At 40.6% G+C, this 26,906-nt stretch overlaps 2 protein-coding genes across 24 annotated transcripts in view; one reads left to right on the forward strand and one right to left on the reverse strand.

Annotated features, from left to right (window-relative positions):
- LOC143305719 (uncharacterized) overlaps positions 1-26,906 on the forward strand; it is a 94,084-nt gene that overhangs the window by 17,433 nt on the left and 49,745 nt on the right. For 7 of the 22 annotated variants that reach the window (XR_013062840.1, XR_013062844.1, XR_013062851.1 and 4 more), the window contains exon 1: positions 13,316-18,525. The exons of 2 other annotated variants lie outside the window; for them this stretch is intronic. Coding sequence is in view for 2 of the 20 variants with exons in the window: in XM_076690409.1 (XP_076546524.1) it covers positions 18,209-18,525 (317 nt within the window). In the remaining 18 variants the exon portion in view is untranslated. 13 more of the 22 variants (XR_013062836.1, XR_013062834.1, XR_013062835.1 and 10 more) reach the window with 6 other exon arrangements.
- On the reverse strand, positions 4,250-6,743 carry LOC117609461 (uncharacterized). Of its 2 annotated transcripts, none has more exons than XM_034335846.2 (4): positions 6,582-6,743; positions 6,363-6,480; positions 6,169-6,279; positions 4,250-6,008 (listed from the first exon to the last, which is right to left on the reverse strand). In XM_034335846.2, exons 1-4 carry the CDS (start codon positions 6,732-6,734, stop codon positions 4,606-4,608), a joined length of 1,785 nt encoding a protein of 594 aa, XP_034191737.2. In that variant the 5' UTR covers positions 6,735-6,743; the 3' UTR covers positions 4,250-4,605. The 2 variants fall into 2 exon arrangements, with proteins under 2 accessions (XP_034191737.2, XP_034191727.2); XM_034335836.2 differs by having other exon boundaries at positions 6,360-6,480.

Below are 26,906 nucleotides of genomic sequence, written 5' to 3' on the forward strand. Positions count from 1 at the left end.
GTATCGGACACTTAAGTTGACGTCAGACGAAACAAGCAATATCAGGCACCTGCATATTCCCAGGTAGTCGTTAGTCTTTCGTATCCTATGCTATCGTGTAGAGGATTGTCGACAGATCTCCTGTTAGGTTGAACCGACCCATTGAATCTTTTACAACGACGAACACACGTCGATTAGACAAGTTTCCCTCGGAACAGTTCCTCCGCCTCGCTTACCCCGGGCTTGATTGGCTACATTTATAATGTAAACGGGAATCGTTCAACTCTCAGTGTGTTTTATGTTCACGCTTCAGTATATTTTCTCGCCACATCCTGTCGACGATGAATTATGAACGACGATGATTGCGAAGGCGCGCTTCGTGAGGAAAAACGTTCAACCAATCGTCTCTTTTGCCGGTTTCGAATCATCGATCCACGAATTAACGTTATATACCCACTGTTACACCTTTCAACCATTCGTTCTGTTCTCGTTCTTTCATTTTAATTGAACATTATATATTTAGTTTCTCTCGGTACGTTCTCACGATCTTGCACGTGTAATTTTCAATCTCATTCGATGTGAAAGTGCCGACAACAAAACGCTTCGATTCGCTTTGAACGTCTCCTTGAACCGTATCGAACCTCGATAAAATTTAGGTTCGCATCAATTTCGGTAACACTTTCACTCGCATTTGTTCCACGACAAGCATCGTGTTAATGTGTTAACGCGAAAAGGTCCGCTTTATTTAGTACCACTGTTTCTTTCGTGCAGAAGCAATAATATTCAAATTATTAAATTATTAAAAGGTCTCAAGATCCACTTTTATTTACGACATGGTATAACGCGTGTCGAATTTTTTAAAATAATTCCGGTTAAAATTGTTGTTTCTCTGGCTGACTGTTAACGATGGGAATTCAGCGTGCCGTTTAATTCAGTTCGTCGCGGGCGTTCCACACGGAACACCAGACGAACAGGTAGATGTGGCGTATTCAGGAGTCGCAGGTTTTGATTAAATGACTGTGTTTTTGCGTCCGTCGCGACGCAGTTTTTCAAGGTAGCGATTCATCGTGATGCAAAGAGCCGGTGTTCATTTGGCGAACAGTGAGAGACGGCTGCGGGTTTCGGCGAGCAACGATTATCCTGTTGAAAACAGCGCCGGCGCGTCAATTGAATCGACGTGGCCAACCAAAAGAACAAGCATCGTCGACCGATTGAATGAGAACATTGTCGAATGCTGTATTTACTGAAGCTATTGAACTCACGGCTATCTCTTTTCCATTTCACGGAAAGTTCTTTTGCCCGTCGCGGTGCCACGTCGCTATTAAAGCTACACGTGAAAGCAACGTTATGAAACCGCGACATAATATTGTTGCGATAGTGTCAGAAGCTCTTTTAGGATCGAGATGCGTGGAAGCATCGGTAGCGGATGTCTGATAGCAAAAAATGTTCGTTCTATAATTTCCAGTTTTTTCTTCGCGAGGAATCGCTACCTGGTGAGTGTCAATATTGAGAAAATTGAGATTTCCTCTACGTCCTTATTACGTATAATGTATAATCGTCTCGATGCAATTATACCTTGATCTAATAGGTAGCAGAGCAAGGTGGTTATTGTAACTGTAACAAGGTAACTAATGTGTAAGATGTATTTAATATAATTGAAGTAGATTGCACAGGATGTCTCTGATTTTCAGAATTACTTGCAGCAACCGCAAAAAAGAAGAAAGTATAGTGGTAAGATGGGTCGATTTTTAAAAGGTGTCAAAAAACGCTTTAAAAACTTCGCGATTTAGGTATCGCGACTTCAGGAGAGGTGCTGACGTTAACTAGGCGCGTTGATTAATCGATCAACCTTTTGCCGTTTGGCTGTCGCAAGTTGCCGTATCAGAGATCGGGCATGCGTTCATCTTCGGCGTTGATCCGCGGAAAAGTCACGTTCGATCGTAACCGGTGAAACGTGCAAAGTTCAACCGCGATAATATATCATAGTCGGTGCAGCTCGGTCTCGCTAGTCGAACGCGCGACGAGCTTTTACGCTTTCGCGCGATTTAAAGAGATATACCCCATTGTGAATTATGCCTTGCTTCCCTGTACGATGACGAGCATCTCGTGTCCAGTATTTACGGCCATTGTCTTCGTTACCCGCTCCGGGCTACACACAGCCACGACCGCATCGTGATCGTTATTGAGGCGCGTGGGTCGTCTTCTTCCTTCTTTTCCTTCCTCATCTTCCCCGCTGACCGGCCCCTACAATGTTTTCAAGTTCGCGTCTATGTACGTATTACTCGGATCAATGGTTCCCACGTGTTTCGATAAGGCGACCTTTCGATGGCTTCTTTTTAACCCTCCGCTCTCTTACGAATCCTCTTCCTGAAACCATCTTCGCCAACGGTGATAAGAAGTCATTTTTGAAAAATTAATGGAGCAAGTAATTTGAAATTTTTCGTCTGGTTTTAACTGGAAGTGTACGTACCACCTGCGAGGCGTAAAGGATACGACGGGTGAGCAAAGGACGCGTACGTCCGAATTAATAAACCTTTCATAACGAAGCGAACGTTACCGTATAACTTGCCCCGGTACACGGGTCCCCGACAGTCGGGCAAAAATACAACCACGTACGAAATTTACGTGTGCCATGCCGCATAAACTGGCCCCCGTGTCTTCCATTGGAATCGCGACTGGCCCGGAGGGAGGAGGACACTCCGCGTGCCTCGCCTTATTTCACTTCCTCGTTACCAAATGGAGATCGAACCCCGATACTCTCTTTTCTCTATGCCTTAGCAAGAATCGAGAAGCATGGCCGAGCAACGCTCGAGATTTATACCGGTACACACGCATTATGGCGTTGTTAATATGCAAGTCGACGAGCCGTGGTACGCGTATACGCGCGAAACGAAGACGGAACCGATGGAAACGCGACGGCGAAAGAAGGAGAAACAGAGCCGCTTACTTTAGTAATTTATTTAGCTGCCGTGCCGTAATCCGAGATATTCATCCGGGTAATGGGTAATCGTAGACGCACTCGCAACCGTGACTCGGACCCGTGGCAATTATAACCGCTGCTAGGTGTAAGGATCGTTAGAATTGCTTTTGGTATTCTAGTTTCTTTCTCTCCCTCCTTTAACGCGCGATTGGCGATCACGTCCGTGAGAAAATCATTTAGAATATATTTGAAAAATCGTTACGACTCCTCTGGTTTCCTTAATATTGATTTTTATATTAAAACAACGCCTCGAAATCTTCTGGATCCAACTATGTACACCTTGTTATGTAACCTTATTATACTTAGCACAAGATTTACTAAAATGTTGCAAGATTTATGTCGCTAATCTAGCAAGTCATTTGGTGCAGTAAACAGCAAAGTATCTTGGCGACGGAGTACCGCGCCAAGATTTAGCTCGAGATTAAAATTTTAAGTGTCGCGGAAAAACCGGTGAAACGTTTTCGCTGTTGCATGATTCACCGAGATGACGTGCAGCTCGTTTTAACACTCAACTAAGAAAATGAAGTTTCTTGGAATTTTCTAACGCAATCGTGTATGATTTGGGTATACAAGATGATTCAAAATAGTAAAGCGAAACTACCTTTCCTAATGAACCAATGTAAACATTCGTTTGATCATTTTCCATACAGAACCCACATGTGTATTGCAGACGGTTTGATTGAAAATCATCGTCTACCTTCTCGATCATCCTTCCAGTTGCATTCTCACGATAATCCTTGGCTTCGAACAGACTTCCCTCACCGGCACAATGACTTTTTATCGAACGCCTGTAATCTTTCGTGGAAACAAAACGTTTCTCTGCTGAAGATTTATCGGCCGCTGTCCGCGCAACGTACTAACCATACTCGTCGGTGCGCACACGTACAGATAACTTTCTCCCTCGTGATAAGCCGTAAGGTATAAATCTGAATTGTTTTTATAATTCCCGGGGAAGAGATGAGGTGGCCAGATAACGGGGTTTCTAACGAAGTCTGTAATTTGCGATCCGACAGTAAGGAGATCCGCGAGGTCCGAGCGTTAGCGAGTTTCGCGCGCGAGATGGTTCGCGATTCGAAACCAATCGCCGCCCGATAAACGTGAAAAAATCCCACTCTATTTCTGTTTTCTTGTCGATCGAACTTATAATATCGCCTCTTTAAGTGGCAAGATTTCTATCTTTGTACGTGATAAATCATCATCCTTACTATTTCATGAACATGGTAATTACAGTATTGTTTAGAATAATGATACATGAAGTTTGAGTTTTCGAAGCAAAAAAAAGTCAATATCTGCAAGCTTGAATTATTTTTATTATTATTATTACTACAATACTATTGTTACAATATTTAATATAATATTTAACACGAGTAAATGTAACTTGATTATTAAACTGTTACAGTTTCTAAAATGATTTTTTATGTTAGAGATACTTCGATAGAAATGTTATAAGTTAGTAACGCTTAAATATAATATTGCTCTTTTGAGACATTGTTATTATGATTTTATTAGTTGAGAATGATTTTAGATAGTATTTATCTGCTATCTATAAATTGTATTTGACGATTTATGCTTAAAAATCATTAAGCCTATTCCCCTATATTTTGCTATTGTTTATACTATATTTGTCTTCGCCGATCTTCTTTGGTTCAAATTTTCTTTTCCATTCCATCATCTTTCCCTTTGGAAACCACCTCTTTCTTTTCATCTACTACCTCGGTTTTTTGAGATGTTTCAAGTAACTTTAATAAATTGCCTTCTTTTAATTCTTTCTCGATTACTTCTTCACCTATCTTCAGTATCTCAGCATCTTCTAACTTCTTACCACCCTTCTTCACAATTACTACTTGCTCTTCAACTTTCTTCATTATTGTTTCACTGCATATTTTCTTCTCTTCTTCAGTCAACTTCTCTTTTCCTTTTCCACTCTTTTTCAATTCCGCTAATACTTTTTCTTCAGCTATCTTTGTTATTTGTTCTTTGACTTGCACTTCAATCACTACTTCTTCCTCCTTTCCATGGCCGACTTGTTCCACATTTTTGTGCTCGACATCTCCCTTTCCTTTGAGGTCATCATGTTCGTCTTTTTTGAGATCGACTTGTACCTCCTTTCCATGTTCCTCTGCTTTGTGCTCGTCATGTCCTTCAACTTTGTGCTCGACCTGTTCCACTACTTTGTGCTCGTCATGTCCCTCTGTTTTGTGGTCATCATGTCCGTCTTTTTTGAGTTCGACTTGTACCTCCTTTCCATGTTCCTCTGCTTTGTGCTCGTCATGTCCTTCAACTTTGTGCTCGACCTGTTCCACTACTTTGTGCTCGTCATGTATCTCTGGTTTGTGCTCGACATGTACCTCCCTTTTATGGTCATGTCCCTCAACTTTGTGCTCGGCATGTCCCTCTACTTTGTGCTCGACATGTTCCTCATTTTTATGTTCGACATGTCCCTCATTTTTATGTTCGACAAGTACCTCCTTTTTATGGTCGCCATGTCCTATATTTTTGTGCTCGACATGTCCTCGAATTTCAACCTTTTTGCTCCTCCTTTTGCCGTGGTGGTTGTGCCATTCTTCACTGCTTTCACTGCTACTGCTACTACTACTCTTGCTATGACTATCGCTACTACTGTCTTTACTGCTCTTGCTATGACTATCGCTACTACTGCTCTTGCCATGACTGTGGCTGCTGCCTTTTCCACTGCTACTGTCTTTACTGCTCTTACTATGACTCTCGCTACTACTACTGCTCTTATAACCCTTTCTACCCTTCTCTTCATGATCTTCGCCACTGTGTTCGGTAATCTTTATACCACCGTGTTCGCTCTTTTTGCCGTGAGATTCCTTGACTGCACCTACTGATTCTTTCTTTACCTTCACATCACTTTGTGCATGTTCTATCCTGCCTTCTGACCATCCATGTCCTTTTCCACCACCTTTGCCCAATTTCTCGACCTCTTTCTTAATCGTCTCCATCAAATCTGGCTTGCCTTCACCTTTGAGTAAAACTGACACCTGTTGTAGTATTTTCTTCTCGTTCACACCCCAAGATCCTTCACCTGAGAAACACGAATTATCTTTTGCTTTTTCGATACTCACTTGGCATGGAAACTATATAAATTAAATTATCTTTTCCTGTAATACCCTTAAGTTTGTTAAGAATGTCTTCTCCACCACCACCTATAACAATCGCTAAGATTTGATCACGAATCAAATTACCTTTTGCTAAAATACCCTTAAGTTTATTAACAGTGTTTTCGTCTCCTCCCTGGGATATAATAACTTTCGAGATCGAGCTCCATTCTAGATTTTTGTCTTCTTTTCCTTTTCCTGCCAAATATATAATAAAGAAAATGAATTCGGTTCTTCTAAATGCTAAGTTTAATGTTCGTATAGTAAATAATTATTACCGCCTCCATCTCCTTTTTTAACCAATAATTCTAGGGGATTGATTTTTCCTTTTCCTGACACCAGGCCGCTGAGTAATCCTCCATCTTTTCCATCCCCTCCAATTAATCCTCCTAAGCCTATCTGTATTCGATAAATAGAAATTAACAATTGCTTCTACGTTTAAAACTATTGAATTCCGTATGGAATTTGGTAAAATGTATAACTAATACGAATTCAAGTACCAGACTTTCATGCCCGCGTGACGAGCCATCTTTTCCTTTCTCTTCCACATTCCATTGTGGTCCGGGGAAGGCAACCACCCAGGATACCGAAACCAACAGTAATATCACTGACACCTTCATCTTCGTTAGAAGTTCGATCACTGACGACCCCATGGAATGATACCACTGCTTTTATACTCGGTTTGACAGTTGTAAAAACAAACCGCTTAGCAGGAGAGAGCAAGGGCGTTAATGATGGATCTCTGGTAATTGTTTTGCAGCAAAGATAACGCTGTTTAATGTACTTATCAAGAGAAATCGATTTATAGTATCAGAGACAAATGAAAGAACATTGTCTGCGGCCAATCATGCTGAAGTGTTGTTATTCTTACACCCATCTCATTTCACATTGTAATTAATCTCCTCTAGGGTAAACAACATGCAGATTATTTTCATGCCGGTATTTTCGAAGTAGACTATCGAAGATCGTTCAAGAAATTGAAAACAAATTGTGCTTTTCAACGGAATTGTTTTAATTATCTCATAGAATATTAAATTAAAGGTAATTTACCGAATGGACCGAATGGTCGTTCTCCAAAATGTACAGATCTCCAGCTGAAACTCATCTCGAACGTAATGTCGCCGATGTCTTAGAATATTAGCTATTTTCCGCTTGGCTGCGCGGACGAAACAGCCCTCATCCTTTTTCTAGTTTTTCTCCCTTTCTCGTCTTTTATCCTTTTATCGTTCCTCGACCTCCGAAAGATGATCGGTGAACACAAAGCAAATAGAAAGAAGTTTGTTTCGATCGATACGATGATCGATAGTTACGTTCATCAGTCGCGTTCAGTCTCAAAATTCTGCCACGTGATTTATAGAATTCCACTCACGTTCTTCGTGAACTTCCTATCCTAGAAATGTAAGAAATCTGATCCCTTGCAAAATATGAAAGGCAATGGTCAACAAAATGAAGATACTACGAGGTGGATAAACAAAAGTACCCCTATATTTGATAGACACAAAGATGGTTGTAGTCCGAGGGCTGCATTCTTTTCGAGACATTCGAGACGAACGCACAAACAGGGATTCACTCACGATCTGACGTTACTCTTAATTGATAAATAAATACTTTCAGAGGATCAAGTGGATGAGTAGTTTCCTAGATTGAAAGTACTTAGATAGCAGGGTGAATCTGGGTTAACGTGTTTAGCAACGATAGGTCTTCAAACAAAGTTTCCAACAAAAGCTCGCCTGAAAATATACGTAGCCGTGTTAAATCAAAGGGGTGGTTTTTCTTTCCGGTTTGCTTTTTCGTTCAATGTTCGATCGATCCGAGCGATAATTTAATAGTAACCCATCGGGTACAGGGTAAAAATTAGTTTTCGACGGGGTGTTTTGCAGTCGACAAGCATAAAAAACATGAAAGCAGCACTGTACAAAAAAATAGAGATCAGTTCTCATGTAGTTTCTTTAATTGAAGCTATCATTAAATATGCACTTATACAAGTATTCTCTGTTTAAGTGGCAAATCGTGTTAGACACTATTTCCTGAAGTTTGTAATTACAGTATTCTTTCTGTAACTGGCAAGTCGTCAACCTCCCTATTTTCTCGACATTCCATAAATATGGTAATACCTGTCCTACCCTTTACGACATCTATAAAAGCTTTTTCTTGGAGTGGTCTTAAAGTTTGCTCCATTTCTGAGAAAGTTTCTAAAAAAATACGCTCGATTTGCATGCATTTTCGTTTGAAATAATAAAGAGAAAGAAAGAAAGAAAGAAAGGAAAGATGAGTGGACAGGCAATCGGGGATATAGGAATAATACAAGAAGTAGGCGTGGTATCGAACGATCGGATGTGTTCCACGAGATTAGATCGAGATTGAGACATATGGTTGCGGCAAAATAGTCCATTGTGTCCACTTTCACAATTTACAATCGATGGATCCTCGAGTATCGCTAAAATATTTACACTAAAAAAAGAAGAGTACTCGTCAAACTAAAATCGGAAAGCTGGCAATCCATTGGCAACAATAAGCACTCGTTGATGAGTACTATACAGAAAATAACTGTAGGCTTTGTATACGCAATGATACATGATAAATTATTATTTTATGCAGTCCCGTTTGTGTTTGATCAACTGTCACGAACAATAAGTAATTTATTTATAAAGCGTTAGTCATCATTCTTACGCTTATCACGGGATGAATTTTCTGACGAAGGAATCGAACGAGCTCGAGCTGGTATCGATGCAAATTGCAAGTAGTGTTTCGCGCAGGGTACAAGGAAATGCTCGGCGAAGGGTGAAAGTCCGATGTAATTTCTCCTGGCGCGATGGCGTGAAGAAAATTAATTTCGTGCGAAAACACTTCTTTTGACGTAAATGAATTTCATATGACGGATGACTGTTTTACGATCGACGAAATATGGACGGGATCGTGGCCATGTCTGCTCCTAAAAAGCTGTTACACGTCTCCGGCTTTCTGCACACCTGGAACAATATGCAGTTGGGTAATTAAAAGCAACAGACAGATATCGTTTACCGTTTCTTTCCATTAATTATATTCTGCAGTGTAATTTGAAGATAGGATGACACGACATAAATGTTCAAATAATCACGAATCTCATGACTCGTACGTCGCTGAATTAATTTATTACCTGATTTATATAAGTTTGAACAGCTGCAATTTGTTTTTCCTTTAATTACACTAGATCTATTCAGTTTTTGAAGGATGACAGGCTTTCATATAAACATTTTACGGAACATCGTACAGGAAAATGTCAATAATTATGACATTCTGTGCGTTAAGAATGCATAGTCTGGATGTTTTCTGCTTGATGGGGTGAGATCATTTTTCTTTCGGTAATTTTCATTCCCAACACGCTTGCAGAAGATGTCGCGTATCAAGCGGAGAATCTCGCGATAAAATGTCCTTTTTGTCGTATAAAACAAGCAATATGCCGCGTTTTTAGGGCGCGACGTGAAGATTCTATCGCGGCCCCTTACTTATGCGCTATCAAGATACAAAAATTTTCTCCTGTGAAGCCGAGACTGGCAATTATAGTAAACTCGAGTGCAGCCGCTGCTTCGGTGAGTTATTGAAACCCATTTTTAAGAGAAGATATATAAATTTCAGCTGCTAGAAACTTAATTACACCGGTGATATGCTTTCCTTGAATACCTTATATCGAAGCAAGTTGATTAAAAGGATGAATGTATAATATAATTTAACTTCTTTCCGATAATTAAGAATTATACCGACTTCGTGGTAGCTGTTGAGTTGTTATCAAACCCGCACAATGTTCAATATTTATGAAAGTATGGATAATTCGTATTTTCTGTTGCCGATGTCTCGTATCGCCGCCACGAATGAAATATTCATAGTGGCGTGTGCACTTAATGTATGCGGCTATTACATCTGCATCTACGAGCAACATGTAATCGCCACGAGCATGTATAATCAGCCTAAGGACACTTTTGACTAGAAACGCTTAATTGCGACCAGTTTTTTGATGACCCATTTCCGAATCTATGCACAGACATTAATAGTAGTCGATACATTTTGTATAAATGTCATGGATGAATTCTGAAAGAGTTTTTAAAGTTCGTTCAAATTTATAGCTATTTTTCACAGTGATTTATTAATTGTACTACTTTTAGCTTGAACCTATAGGTTGTAAAATGGCGACTCATTTATTGCAGAATACATATAGGAACTTGAAGTTTTAAATATTAAAATTAAAATTAAATTTGAAATTGTTCAATTAAAAATTTATTAAATATTGAAGATTTTTAGCTTAATTTCATGAATAATTTAGTGTATGTTATCAGGTTAAGTAACAGTGAATTCAATTACTTCGTGATAATGGTGTTTAGGAGTTAATTATGAAATGTATTGAATTTCATGTTTCTAACTTTCATCCACAATTAAACGAATCCGGCGTTGATTTCCGGTATCTGGTATTTGTATTAGCGAGCTCCATTTTTTCCGGCAGTCTCGTAAACTTGATTTATTGGAAAGTGCTCTCCAACGAGAAAGATCAATCCTATTGTCCTGACAATCCATTAAGAGGTCACCGGCGGTAAATTTTCTAATTTGGGTCGAAGCAAATAGACATGCTGGAATATCATGTTGCCCGCGGCGAGGAAATCGCATTTGCGAAGAGGTTAACCGCATTATCCTGAAATGAATGAAATGGCAACGAGATGGATCGTAACTGTTTTACTAAAATTTTAGAAAAATATCCGCGACACTAGCGAAAATCAGAACAGTTTCTCGACGGTTTTCAGCGAGCTCTCAGCTTTTTTGCGATCGTGTGTATTAAATTAAAAGTTAATTAAGGTCAACATTGAATCCACTCGAGTGGGGAAGTTTGTAAAGGTATCGTGTTATTGGGAACAAGATTTGATTAATCATCGTCTGATCGTACGGTCTTAGTATTAACTTTTTTTTTACTATGCTTCGTTTCATCGCAATTCGTCATGGCGAATATTAACATTTCGACAAGCGAGAATTGAGCGGTCTTCTTTTTTTTCTCATCTCAGAGAGTCTATGAATATTTCTCTTTCATTATGAACAAGGTGCTTTAAGAAAAAAATAAACGGACTCGGTTATTTCACAGTGTTAAAATATTTTTCTATAATGAAACTTGACAACTAGTCGTGCTGGCGGTATATTATCGTTACAGACCGTCTGAAAAATAAATTACTCAGCAGTTCATTAATTCTTTAATTTTACGCATGTTTCGTCTAATACACTCGCATTATCGTACCTGTTTCCCACTATCTCGATCTTGAAAATTTATGCAAACATATGACGCCGTTCTGCGAGCAACAAACTGCAAATTACCTGATTCGGAACTTCGTTTCCCGTATATTTTTCTTTTCATTTTTGCGCGATCGCGTGTGCAAAATCATCGCGAATTACACAATAACGGCACGCAAGCGTGTTTCGTACCCGTCGCATTCATCGTAAGTTTCGTATTCTAGAAATTAAAGAAAAAAATAACAAGAGACGGCAGTAGCGAGATGTAAAATTGAATACCCTCGTGTATTTCATTTATATCAAACGCGCCCCCGTCTATTCAACATTCGACGATTAAATCAACGTGAAATTTGCTCGCAGTGCGTGGATACCGGTTTCAAAATATATGGCGGCAACGTGCGCGCCATGAATTATGATATCGCGACGCATTAGTTTTAAATGATGCTTTTCAGCGTCGCCGACGAATTTATGAATAAGGATAACCAACATCCCGCTAAATTACTGGATTTCTGTTACCGTATCAATCAAACGCTAGCAAGTCTGCCATAGTGAAGTTTAAACTTGTGTCGTGTACATGAATGCGCGTGCAATGAACCGTGTGTTTTCGTAACTTTGAATAAGACTTGAAACGACAAAATTTTAGCCACAAAGATAGACAGGGTATTTGTGCATAAATTGTTATCGTGTTACCTTAAAAATATAAAAATGTATTCAAAGTTTTTAAAAATATTCAGAACCCCATCTACCAGGTTCTAGCCTTAGAAGTTACGAAATGTTAGTTCGATTGATTATGTAAAACGTAATTTAACGCTTAGCGAATGCGTGAAAATAATTTTTCCAAATGCACCAGCTCGTTGTAAACGCAAAACGCGCTTGTTCGTGGTTACGTAAAGAATAGTGTACTTAAACCCGATACCACGGTTTCTCGCTAAATTTTATCCGTGCCGTGTAGTAAGTAAATACAGCGCGCGATTCAATCCGATTAAACGTTGGATGCATGCACAGCTGGCTGCACCGTTTCTCGATTACCAAACCATGCACATCGTTCCTTTCTATTCGGTCCGCGTGCGTGGATATGTGTGGACGAATACACCTCGACCTATATCGCGACAGTATGACTAATTGTTCGCAATAACCTAGACTCTAGACGATCTATCGTCGAGCTAGAGGCCTAACTAATAATCACCGACGAAAGATTTATGACCGTCGCTTCGATAGCGCCGCGTATCAATTGCGTTTCATCTCTTGAGACAACTGTGCGGAAAAGTTTGTCGTATACTTGTTACATAAAAACACCATCAAGTGTGCTTACGGTGTTTCCTAATGATCTTTAAAGTTCAGTTACCCGGTATGTTTAACTATCAAACTGTGAAGCCGAATCAATCAGGAATGAATAGTAAAAAGAGAAATTCTGTGATATTTTACAAAATTCCTGATGATACGGATTGATCAACAGAGCGGAAATTTTGCTGCGTCGTGTATCTTGATCCGTAGCACGAGCACGGGACGGATTATAACAGACGGTCTCGCGTATCACAACATAAAATATAACGTGTTGTCTATTTTCACGCTGCTAATCCAGCTACTAAGATAGGTGGATCCGGGGCTTAATTCCATCGGGGGATGAGCTTCGTAGCCGGGACAGAAATGTTGGAAAAGCCAGTGTTCCGCGTACACGTATCCCTTACCTCGGTTTCTCGGGCATCACGTTCTAAGATGTATAACGAGTGGATTTCCGTCTGCTGGAAAGATGTTTCGTAGTAACGAGAGGAAGAGTAAAAAGGAGGACGGAGGTAAAACGTGGAAGGACGCTGCGTTCGTCCGGCAGATTGCCAAGAGACGGTTTCGACCCTTGGAGGCCATCGCGCCAACTGCAACCTCGTGGGTGGAATTTAAAACAGGCCTCGAACATTATAAGTTTTCTGATTCTCATCGAGCTTCTGCTACCGTTGAGAGACCGAGTGTCCTTCCATTAATCGCCAAGGTAATTATTACGAGACCAAAAGGCAATTCGAGTCGAAGGTGAGAGAATGCAAAAGAAATAGGAATATCTGTTCGGGACGAACCCGATTCCGCTGGAAATGAAAATGGTATCCTTGTCTAAGGAATTACGATAATCCACGATGTTATACGCCAGCTTAATGTCCTGCGACAGCTGCGGTGCGTCCTGGATAACTCTGGTGATACCTCAGCTTACGAGATACGGTACAATCAATATCAACTTGATCTCTTGCTTCAAAATCTGCTCTCGACAGATCTTCCCTGACCTTGCCATTAGTCGACATTTATGAATTGCGGAAATTGTTTTTCTCAATTCATTGTTACTGGATTGTAGATATCATTCTGTAAAAGTAACAAGGATCTGGCATTTATGTCTACTAAGATAAACTTTGATTGATTAACAACGAGAGGAAAGGAAACGAATGTCGTATCTTTACGTCTGAACGAAAAATTGTCCTGGGGCATACAAATGCAAACTGCAAGTGGGACGTTCGTTATATTAACGTCGTCGTATGTAATTTTTATTGAACTCGTCGGCTGGTTGTGTTCGAAAGCTGTGCGCGTAGGAATATCGTGTGCTTCGAACGATAAATAAAACGCGGTGCGGCTGTTGTTGATATCACAAGTGCGACACGTAATTAATGTCGGCGTGTGTAAGCATAAAGAACATGTGTCGCTGCATTTATACCGAGCCAACCATTACGTTTCGCGTTCATTTTCAACGTTTCATTTTTTTTTTTTTCTTCTTCACCCCTTAATTATTTGTTCAATTTTAAACGTTCGCTGTTCGTTTCGACATTATCAATTTTCGGGACCGCATGCTTTGAATTCATTAACAGACGTGCCACTTCAATCATGAAACTATATCTTATTTTTGTATTTTAAATCAATTTCTTTATTGTCGTTTTATACTCGATATATCATGACGTTTCACTCAAAACAGAACGAATTAGAAATTGCAAAAGCACGTCGGGACGAAATTCTGTCTGGTTAAGTCGACGCTTAAACGTAATAGATCTATTAACGGGCAGTTATGTCAATTAGGTTAACTCGAAGTAGCTGGTTTCTGGATTACTTAAATAGTCATTACAGCCGTGGATGTCCCGAGGATGTCTCTAATATCCTGGCTTTACGGGACTGCGGCGCAGCGAGTTCGCGCTCTCTGCTAAATGACTCGCGACAACCACTCGTAAAACGATCCATCCTCGAGGCAGAAGTAGAAGTTTTCTTCGCAATCTCACGATCCGTTTGTTCCCGACTTTCGTAATTGAAATTGCTCGTGATTTTGATGTTTCGTTTTGTCTCCTCTGTAGATTTTCATTTTGCAACTCTCGAGATTCGAATCAAGGCTAGCATGCAAAATAGGCTCGTTACATTTTTATAAATTTTTAACTTGAAAAATGGAAAAAAGTCACAAGAGTTGAAATCTGGGTAATAAAAAGCTAAAACACTATTATAATTATTCTGTATTTACTGAACTAATTAAGATGTATTCTATCATTTTCTATCAGAACAACTAATCTAAGTTACAAAATAAACAGGCTCTTTACTTTTGAAGCAAACCATCTACTACTGTAATGTGGTTGTATGTTCTTGAGTTCTCTGCTACGTGTTTAATGTCAAGAGTAATTATGATTGATCGGTGCAAATTATGCACGAAGGAATATTGATTTGTCTTCGTGTCAGCTTTCACTGATAGCTGCATAGATTCGTAATAGTACTTCATCCTGTAAGGAGTTCAGTTTTTAATCTAACAAAAACATTCTTCTTCCTCAATTTTATTCTAAAATCTGGCTCCGCTTGCGCAATCATTCTGAAAAACAAGGACATTAATATGCTTTCTTCGCCCTGATTGCCAAGAACGTCCAACCTTTATATTCCTCTCGAGTCAGAAATGAACGATGTGCTTGTTCAAAGAAAATTTCGCATTCCGGCACGTTTTAAATCGTGATTTATGAAAGGAAGCAAGAATTAACGAAAATTGAATGTTTTTAAACCTCGAATTTTTGATTAACAGTTCGTAAGAAGACGATATTACGCGAGTTTACGTAACGAAATTGCCACATATTCAGATAAAAGGTGCGTATCAGTCGAAGGAGGGCACGAACTGAACATATAAGTACCAGACAAATAAATCAGGATTCGAGGTTTCTCCTGAAAAGCACGGAGAATTCAATAAACCGTGGTTCAGTGGTATTCTTAGTACACTTTATTACATTCCTTAATACTTCATGTTCGCTTTACATATACACTCGCACGGTTATTTTTCGCACACGCCCGGGGGTAATTCAATTTTCATAAAATACGCTTCTCAGTCGCGAGTAATTACAATCTACCTTGGTATAAAATAAAAAACAAATGAAATAAAGAACGAGAAACGAAAATAAAAGAGATTCCCTCCCCGCTACCGTCGTCGGACGAAATAATTAAGATAATTGACGTAACGTTTACGTCACCAGCCGTACCAATAAAAGCGTCAATAACTTTTTCCCCCTCGATCTGCTGTTTTAATAACAAGTCGCGGTGTTGCGAACACGTTTCGGAACAGTTGTTTCCAGGTCGACGAGTTCGCGCGTGTAAAATTTAATTCCCGGTTAATGGTGATCCGGGCCGCGAGGGGGGTAAGATCGCGAACGATTCGGCTTGCCATTAACCGCGAACCGAGGAAATTATTTTTAATAACCCGCCGCGTTACGAGAATTCGATCGATATTGCACTTTCACCGAGAGCAAAACGAAAGAATCTGGTGTACAGGTAATATCGAAGCAAGGGTGTCATTATCTATTAACAGTTCTATCGGTCAACGTTTGAAAGTTGAACGATGCCTTTCCATTGCATCATTATTAATTCGTTTAACGCTGATAGAAAACCTCATTCTTATTAGATGCACCATAAACTGAATAATATGGCTCCATTGAAGCTGGCCAAGCACAAAAGCCGAGTCGGGTATTCGCCGAGCCAGGAGTTTGAGTTATCGCACCTTATTCGTCTATCGTTCGGCCACTCGATGCTCGCAACAGCGCCGGTTTAATTAATGGTACCGCCCCGTGAAACGTGGCCAATCTGCTTGCAGACTCGTTAAATTATCAGGACACGCTTCATTAAGTGCTTGATAAGTCGACACGATTCGAATGCGATTCATTGGCTCGTAGGTGTGATCGGTGGTGAGAAATCTGTTGTGATAATAGTTTCCGGTAGCTCGATCGATGCTTCCTCTTCATTACTGTACAAGATAATTAACGTCCGAATTGCGAAGTAACTTTTTCTGCTGAATTCAATCTACAATCTCGAGTTGAAATTTAATTTTAGATTATATTTCATTTCAATTTTTTTAATTTTATATTATTTCCTTGCATATTAAATAGAAGAAAATGGTATAATTGAAAATGTAATTAACTCACGAAACGTCAGGTTATTTGTATTAATTCAAAGTATGTCGCGTGGAAATTACAACTCATAACTTTTCGGCATTGATCAAATTTCGTTAAGCGAATGTTTAGTAAACTGCTACCGGAATACATCCATTATAGTGGTGATAATACCATATTAATGGTAATAAACGAAAGATCATGTATCAACACCAGCAACTCATCGTTTCATTATTTATTATAACGAGAATGTAATTACGCCCGAAACGATCTTGGAACACGTCTCACTTTCCGCAATTAAGCTGTCTTAATTTAACTCAACCAGTAAATACACAATATACTCGAATTTCTGTTGTTTTGACGAGTTCGCATGAAATGTACACAAACTTTCATACGGCAATGTTTACGCTATATTAATGCCTGAGAGTAGGAGTTGAAAATCGTCAGTAGCACGGTCACGGTCGTGACAGATGGTCGTTGATCGTCCGTAGTCGCAAACACGACGTTTACGCGATCCGCGGCGCGTTTCTTTGCCGCGGTAATTAAGACGCCGGCAATTACCAGGCAGCTTTATAAATCGTCCTCGTATCTCGTTTGCGGAGAACTCGTGGAATTTCCGCCGGAAGTCGCGAAGGGTTCTAAGGACAAGGGGGACGAGGTGGACGTGGCCGTTAACGCACCCCTTTTATTTCCGTTGCTGGCGAAACTCGAGAGAGTGCGGAACGCGTCAACAGCTGGCGAAATAGCACGGGGCCAGCGTTCACGGAATCTATAAAATGGCCGAGCTATTCAAAGCCAGAGAAGTTATAATGTTACTGAGAATTCTCCGCGAGAGATGGTTATCGAACGGGCAACGTCCGCGCCCGACCACGTAACGTTTCTCCAGCGGCTGGACGGAGGCTCGCTTCGTCTCTCGTCGGCTCGCGCGGCGATACACCACGGACTCCAGGACTAAGGAGGCCGCAGAGCCGGCTGATAAATGGACCTGGCTGAAATTTCAACGATAACTCCGTATACGATTTCTCATGAGGCAACGCTCCACGGAGGAAACGCCTCCTCGTGTTTTTGCCACCGGCCGCCGTTCCTTCGCCGACCCTGAATTCCGTCTTCGCGAAGAAATTTTAAGCACGCGATGGACGCGCGCTTTCTCGACCACGCAAAATTGATTTTTCAGCTGATTTCGAGCCGGCCAACCGGCGACCGGGATGAAAACGGTATCGTGCTGAGAGCTAAAAGACTCGAGGGGTTCTTGTTCCTCGAATCCCGTAAACGTTATACGCCATTTAAACAGAGACCTCTGGATTAAATTTCTAAACGAAAAACTTTCACCTGTTGGAAAAATAATATCGAAAGGGATAGTGTGAAATACGTCGGGTCAACGAAGACACGACTTCTCCGTCGACTGGTTAAGGCCGTAACGTTTCACGATCAACATTTTCCACGAGTCGTGTGAAGAAGTGCATCAACAATCTTCTCTCCGACGATTTGACATACGGAATAAGCAGGTATATAATATGCGCCAGGAGATATTGTGTTTCGAAATGCAACGACCGATGCACCGCATCGTCCGCAGTCACGGCAACAAGAGAGGAACGATTGGATCACGTTCCACTTCTGCGGTTATACTAACGAAGTACAGTGCCGTTCGCAAACGTTCTCGAAGAGAGCCTGTAGATTTCGGAGCGATACTTCTGCAGTATTCAGATGCGAAGGACCGTTCTTCGTACAAACACAGCCCTGACCCCTTTCGAGCACGTTCGATGATTCTTCAATCGAGTTACCAGCGGATCTTTCGTCTTTACTCCGTGGTTTTTCACGAACAAAAGAATTCGTAAGTCGTAAAGATAATCGATACGATAAAGTATCTTTTCTTTTTCTATCGGCTGTCGACGATATCTTTTTTTAGCCTCTTCTTCTCTAAAGTGTTCACGAAAGGGTCCATTTCTTTTCCCTCATTTGTCTTACCATTCCTTGTACACTATCGCGTTGTTTACTCGTTTAACAAACAAACAAACGTAATCGTGATGAACTGATGTTGACGCAGCGAGAAAGTGCAGCTGAAAAAACCATGCGTGGGTACATACACATATGGGGAACCTTCGAGGTAATCGACTGTCATCTTGAGAAATGTTTTCGCAAATGCCAAATGATGCAGCCTTCAGACAAAGCGTATCGAGAGAAATGATTGCGAGGCAGACATCGTAGGAGATAGTATCGAATAGAGAACAGACGTAGCGAATAGAGAACAATCGTTCCGTACAGGTGCGCCCTCGTCTTATTCCGTTACGTTGAATTGTTTTCAGTGGCGCTCACCGCTGGTAATGGTACCTGTATCATCTCCTTTCGAAGCTGACTATTAAGGTGCCCATTAACTCGCGGGCACAGACACGTTCCCTCTGAAATATCATCCCTGAATTGAAATTAGATTAGAGGCGAAAAGTACCGCGTCACGCCTCGCTTCGCTCATCCGTGAAAATTTTCATATTTCAACTCCGTTCTTACGTTGATTCCAGAAGAAACGAATGGCTGCAGAATGCAACGGTAAAATAGGGAATTCACGCGTCGATTTATTGCTTTTATATTCGAAAGATCGTTCGCAGTATTATTGAGAGTTTTTAGCGCGTTCTGAACTGCACCGTCGTTGCATCGAGCTCGCAAATTTCTCGGTCTCAGCATTATTTTACTCGTTTACCTGGAAAGATGCACCATTCGCGCGAAATGCTCTTTGTGCCTGTGGTGCAGGTCGGTTCACTTCGGTTTCTCTCTCTTTCTCGATCTGATACGTGAAACCGGTTTATAGACGGAAAAGAACAACGGGATCGTAAAGCCGGACGCGAGAGCTTCAATTTTTGGAGGAGTACCGCTTATCTTCCTCGTCGAAGCTCGTCCGAGTGCAACATTTTACATACGGTATATCGCTTTTTTTTTTTTACAGCGTGCAATTAAACGAATTTCAACTTGAACGTAATCGTTCCGCGAATAACGCAGTGAACGTGTAAATGAAAGATAGCATCAGATATAAAGCATGTATCCTGCTAAACGTGAATACGTAACGTTTATAACAACACGCATTGAAATTTAAAATAATTTACTGGCATGTATGAAAACTTGCTATTTAAAGTGGCAAACTTCGTAACAGATACAGAGGAGAATGATTCTCTAACGCCTTTAATCCTAACGACCCTATCAATACGGCATTGACGCGTTTCAAAGCGGTGTCCCTCTTTCTGTTCGATGAAAATCAACGCGAAACGCGGGGGATAGGAAAAAGAACGGGGTCGAGGAACGGATTTAACGAGGGCCGTTTCTAGCGGATAAAATCGGTCCTCGTGAGCTGGCGCGATGGAGAAAAAATACGAGTAGCAGGACTGTCCATTGTCCTGCCGCCAGGAGACTGAACGGGCCTCTGGAACGGCGTTATCGTGTGCTGGAAAACTTTCTTAAACAGCCCAGAGAGTCGACGGGACGAGCTTTTAGTGTCGATATAAAAAGGGAGAATGAGGTGCTCGAAGAAAAGAGCAGCCTCTCGGTGGCGTAGGAAGGGTCGTGGTAACCGGAAGACTGAAATCTGACCGCGTTCGCGAGCCAGGCAAGCAGAAAGGCCATAGGATTCTTTCTCGGGAACTTGGTTGGATTGTTTGTGGAAAGTTTCTCCGCTCCCGGTGACCCGTTCCAAAAGTGTCACTTACCGGCGTCGACTGAATCACGATCGAGGTGATTTAACCCTTTTTCTTCGGGTGATATCAAGGTAAAACACGTGCTTATACGGTTTTGAAAGATTCATTCCTTTGACGACAATAGAAGAGAGAATAAATTAAATCAAATATACTTTAACACCGCTTGTATCCTTCTGCTATATTCTATTTTCTTGTACTTCTGATAATAAGTACAGAGTAGATTTAATTGATAGATTGTAGCAATTAAAAGAAACATAAATACAAGTCCCTACTTCGATGTTCGCGCGTATCGAAATATTTCACAACGCGTCACAGTGTTGACACTGGGCGATGTTCCAACCTGCTCGGAAAGAAACATTAATTTACCGAGGGATATTACGACGATTAATAATATAATAACGTAACACAGTGTTCAGGATTGTAATTTATGCGATGTATCATAAGCCAGAGCGTTTTATCGTACCGTCGACATGCAAAGGACTGAATCATTAAATAATAGGGAATAAATAGATGTAGAGTAGTTTGGAAAACGTATTGGAACGTCGATAACGCGTGATAAGCGAGAAGGTGATTTAAAGAGATTGGAAACGGTCGATCGTAATTCATCCGGTTATGCCAATAATCGCGCGAGCAAACTGGTTTGATAAATCTTTTGTGGCCGTCTTTCCGACTAGACAGGTAATATCGTACGTGAGCCACGAAAAGCATCGATCCTGCGGAGACCTTAATTAGCCGACCAAATAAAAATTAACGAGAACTCGATCGTCACGAAAGGAACTTAATAGCAGCTAGCCGGTGCTGGCAAAAAATGCACCGGCTAGACGTATAAGTTATCGTGAAATGAGTTCGCGATGCAGCATTGATGAACGTCAATTTCCGAGGTTATCTCAATCTTCTCGTTCGTCAGATTTCTTTTCTTGTCACGGGATGAATGTTGAAGACGTGCGAGAGACAGCGTGTTGCATTATACACGCCCTAGATGCAGTATTCCGTTCACGTTGTGCAAAGATTTTCGTGTTTTTAATTTAATCCTTAAGTGATCTTTCAATAATGTTAAATGAAGTTTGAAAGTTCTACACTTCGTTTTATGGTGAATCCTAGCAAAGTTGCATGCGTTATGAAAATTTATAACCACTTTGTAAACCTTTTTTTATTAAAAGTGTAGCAGTTAATGCAGCAACTCACAAGTGTCCAGCCTGGTTCGTGGAAATAACGAACTGAGAGAAGGATCTTTAGAGGAAGTCAATCTTCGATATCATTTGATTCGACGTGAAACACTGGCACACGAATTGAATAGAAATCATGCAAAGCTGTTATTATACGCACGGCTACGTGTGAATTTTTGTTTCCCAAGCGTCCGGCACAGTTTTCGAACTTCCTATCTGACACAATTATATTCAGAGAAGTTTAGATAGTTCTGCCCGCTGAATCGGGAAATTACGGCGTTCTGGTTTCGCTTACAACGTAAGGAAATGTTGAGTGTCCCGATGACAATGCCGTTCAGCTTTCATTATAGCCAAAGGAAACGTTTCTTTGTAGCATTGATGAAGAGTATTGAAGGGAACATCGATAAATGATGAGTAGGATTTGAAACACACAATAAGCTTTGTCTGTATTTAGTTCGCTGAACGCTGGCTGTCACAGTAGTATTAGCTATGATTAGCGCGGCGCGCAAACATGGTTGAATTTAAAAATATTTCACTGGATATATAATGAACGTTGAAATAACAAAAATACCCTTGGTTGATCTTTCTTACGTTTCGTAAAAAGCGTTATCAAAGACGAAATAAACGGAAAAAACATCTTTTGCACAGCATCGAAATATAGAAATGCGTTTTCTCACGCGCATCAATGATGCCTTTAGACACTTAAACCGCAGAGAAGTGCAAAGTTCGAAAAATCCAATCGACAGAAATTGCACATCGAAAGAAACAAGGAGAGTAAGTCAAGCTGTTTACGGTGGTCGACAGTCTTTTCACCTCGAGACCCGGCCTCTTCATCTATATAATTTAATATTCATTTTCACTTTTATATCCTGTCATTTTATTCCCCTCTCTGTCTGTCTCTCTGTTTCCTTGGTATACCGTGGAATTATTTGCGAATCATGATAATTGATCCAGATAATAAATTTCGTGTACAGAAGCCTCAATTAGCGAATTTATTTCCAACGATCGTCGTTCGATTTCGACCCGTGCATTATCGAGAGACCCGAGGAAATTATCTACCATCGCGTTCTCGTTAACGGAACGACATAAATTACGAAATTTCAAAATTACATCGGACACGCGGCAAGATCCGGCGAAAAAAAAGTTGATGAGCCGAGTACGTGACACGAACGAAAGTCTGTATATTGTTTCGTACGGTTGAACGTGGCTGCGATCAGGGCCCCTTTCCTTTTTAATTACCACGGAAATGAAACGTCGGTTAATGTCAACTTGTTGCAATAGGTACTTGGAGTATCGTGCAAGAAGGCTTCGTGTGTACACGTGTCTCCATCGAGGTAGAATTAACTGTGGATATTACTTTTCGCGAAATCGCGAAATTAGATTTGTTGAAGGTAACTGCACTATTTTCCTTCATACCCGGAAGCCTGGAATAGTGCAGAGCCTATATTATAGACTATAAACTAAGGTAGTTATCTTTTCTGTGTCGTTAAATAGCTAGTAAAACAAATTAATGAAGTCAATTAAACATCAACCTGTTCTTATTGTGTATTTTATAAGATATGCGGTATCAAAGTTGTACTTAACTTTGTTTTAACATAGAAACGCCATTAGGATATCGGACAACTAACTTTAAGAACCATTCCACTTTAAAAATACACTGTATTCCCTGCTTGCATTATCGTATCTTGAGTGCAGCGCGGTAATTTCGTCTTCATATCTTCCTGGAGACAATAATTTACGGGAACGAGTTCACCGTGAATTGCTGCGAATTTTATTATAAATGGACGATGGAAGAAAATTTCAGATGAAAATCCTCAAAGCTCAGTGAAATCATTGAAAATTTAGTTTTATTAATTGGTCCGTTTCGTCTATTTCAAACAGATTCTTTTCCCTCTTTCAAAATGCGTTCATATTTAATCCTTCCACCAGCAGTCTAAGTACCTGTCACTGTAATTCTCTTAAGTTTTTCATTCACTTTTTCATTCGCTGCTTTTGCAACAGCAATTTATACGCGCAGTATTTTACCGTCCCGTAAAACGGTTGTAACTGGCTTTATTCTGCAATTCTTGTAACTGGAAGACTCGTTCTTGTTTGATAATAAACAAGCAGAGTTTATGTAGTTCGAAACACTGACATTTACCTCGAGCAATGTTCTTCGTCTTTGTACTTTCGTATTGATGTATACTTCTTCTCTTTATCTAATGATACAATTACGGATCTAAGGGCTTGAATAAGTTTTTGACAAGATAAAGAATTACAATAGTCTTATTTACAAAATCATCAAACACGATATAATTATTAGCCAAAGAAAAACTTATACAATATTTAAATATTCAACGTCCATCGCTTCTCTAACTATAAATATTATATAAGGATCTAGGATTCGCGCCGCACATCAGTAATTAAATTTTACATTCCCTCGTACCTTCAGTCTGCTAAGAACATTCAGGTACACCGTGATCCAAGGCTCGCTAGATTGTTCCGTACCCCCACGGGACGACGATCCTTTTATTACTCCTTATAATGAAGCCGCCGCCTTGTCGATAAGTGTGGAAAAAATCAAGCCGAGGAATCGCTTCGAATTGGTATCTCCTTCGTCCTACGTCTTTTCTTCTCCACCGATTTCCTCTATTTTCCACTAGCTATCGGACAATCGTTATCCCGGGATACTTAGCTTAATGAAGGGTTAAGACGCGCGAGATGAAGTAGCCTGGCGTACAAGGGAAAATAATATCTGCACTGGTGGTTCTATCGAGTACCTTTTGATTCTTCAGGCTCATCCACCTACCTAGAAACTCGATAGATGGGATAGGTCCTTTAACCTGTATCCCAGATGCTCGAGTACGTGTGTAAGTACACCCTCGTCCATAAGTCATGAGACATTTGCTAGTTCCAGGGCTCAGCGAGGGCATTATTTACATTAGAAGTATTAGAAGTATGTTATTTTTCTAGCTTCAATAGGACGAATATTGCATATCCTTTTTTCACAAGATTAACGTGCTTGACATTTTAAAATTTTCATTTTTCAATGACTACTTGAATTAATTTTTCAGTGGAGGTTGAAATCGAATGATTTAGGTGACAATTTTATTAATATTTAGGCTTCAGATCATTGTCGTTAGGTTTACTCTGAAATGCTTAAATATTCCATTACTTATGGACGGGAGTGTATGTAGGTAGAATCGCCTAACTATCGCGAGGTAATTGTTGCCGGGTGTATAGCCTGGAATCAAGCGTGTAATCGGCGCTTGGCGAATCAAGACCGAGAGTGATGCAATTAACACATCAGGTTGAACCAGTACGGGGCTAATTTACGTTCACCGACCCCCTACGTTCGATAGTTCCGTAACGATGATTGCCTCTTTTCATGAGAGGGTAGCCTGGCATCGAAAACGGAGGAAAATGAGCAGGGAGGGGTGTGTTACCGAGATGGAGAAAGAATTCCGTTCGCGATGAAGGGAATTGGATCTTTCAAAGTAATCTTACTTCTCGTTTTCTGAAAAGTCATCTCTTTATACCCTGGCTCCTTGTAGACACTTATCGAAGTAATTTCTATTCTAATCTTTCCAGTTCTCAAGATGTCCACGATTCCTGTCTTTATTAGAAATTAATACAATTGCTTAACATTAACGTTAATGTTAATTAATATAATTACTCTATGCTAATAATTAAAGTTACGTGCGAAAACGACATTAATCATGGAACGAGCTGATGCGTGAAGAAATGAGATTCGACAGTAAGATGGTGCACCGGTGAAACGAATAAGATGTACGATCGTTTCGTAATATTTAATCGCGAAGATTAATCGTACGATCAGCAAAAACGCTGCAGGACTAACGCGTATCAGTGATTTTCTGTAATTACCACGCAACCAGTATCCATCGGCGCTTTCTCACAGATGATAGTAGGATATTCTCTAATTCGCGTGTCGAATTTCATTCGAGCAACCGTAACATTGTTACGGCTGTTTAATTATGCATGGAACAGGACGGCGCGATTGCGTTCGCGGTCGTCGAGCACGAGGATGCGTCGTCGCGACGCGTTACGACACCCGTAATTGAAATCGTTAAATAACTTTGTTCTAATTGTGCATTTCGATTAGAACCCAAGTGCCAGAACGTGTTAAGTTTCTAACAAGTGCATATCGTTGATATGCTCGAATTGATACGATGCGATTACTAATCAATTACCACCTGTGAATTTCATTTTCATCAATCGCAAGTAGATTCGTTTTCTCCCTTTTTTATCGCCACACGTACGTACATATGTATGCCTTTCTCTATCCAGTCATTTCTTCCCCTCGACCATAAAAGTCATTCATTACATCGTTGCCACGAAGATATTTATTATGAATAATCGTGACTGTCGTGAATAAGCAAGCAAGGACGCAAAATACAAACAAACGTGATTGCCCACCGACGAGGAGCCGCGTTGTATCTGGCAGGGTGGTAAAGGGGGATGGTAATTATGTCGCGGTGTTCAACGAAACACCCCGTAATGATTTATGAAACGCTTCGACGCGGCTATTGCTCGCTCGCGCTCCTCGCAACACGCGTACATACGTCTATTTTTCTTCCCTGTAGCGAGACACGCGACGCGTATAATTTTGCGTGCCGATCGAGGCGCGAGAGGCATGGAACGAGACGTGGACCCAAGTAGCCGAGAGTCTTGGTTTCAACAAGCAACCGAACGCTTGTTCGAGGCATCCTTCGAACCTCACCGTTCACTCGTTTCGATCGTTTCCATTGATTTTTTTCGTTCGCTTTCACGAACGAACGTTCGTTCCAGTCACGCAATTGCGTTCGCTTCTTGCGTTCTTTCACCAGCAGCACGGGGCGACACAGAATTACGCAGGCAGAAAATTGAGATTTAGATCGCACGGGAAGATCCGCGGTCGAGGAGGTTCATTAGCGAAATATTCTTGTTCCGAGCGTGACGACGATAAGAGAACGATAAGAAAACGCCCGGAGAAAGGAAGAACGCTGGCAGAGATAAAGAGTGCGCTTTTAAGTTGTACGTTCGAAACGGTGCCACTTCCAACCTGCTGTATACACGACGTGCAAACTTTCCTTCAAGGAAAGAAGATTTCATCTTGGGAATAGTTAAACGAATTTTTAATTAACTTGCCTATCATACATGTCAATATTAACTTGGTACCACCGGGCTTCCGGTGGACAGTCTTCATACTTGATACTTCTTACGGAAACCTTTATATAGAAAAACACATATGTACGAACGGAAAATATAGCCATTTTATCTACAATACTTTTATTTTTCATATTAGTATCTAATCTTACTATTTGTTTAATTTCATCGTTAAAGACTGCAAGCATTCCAAAGACAGCAAACGATGGAAAAATGTTCGTTTC

The sequence above is a fragment of the Osmia lignaria genome, chromosome 10, assembly GCF_051020975.1.
Source record: "Osmia lignaria lignaria isolate PbOS001 chromosome 10, iyOsmLign1, whole genome shotgun sequence".
Classification (NCBI taxonomy): Eukaryota; Metazoa; Arthropoda; class Insecta; order Hymenoptera; family Megachilidae; genus Osmia; species Osmia lignaria.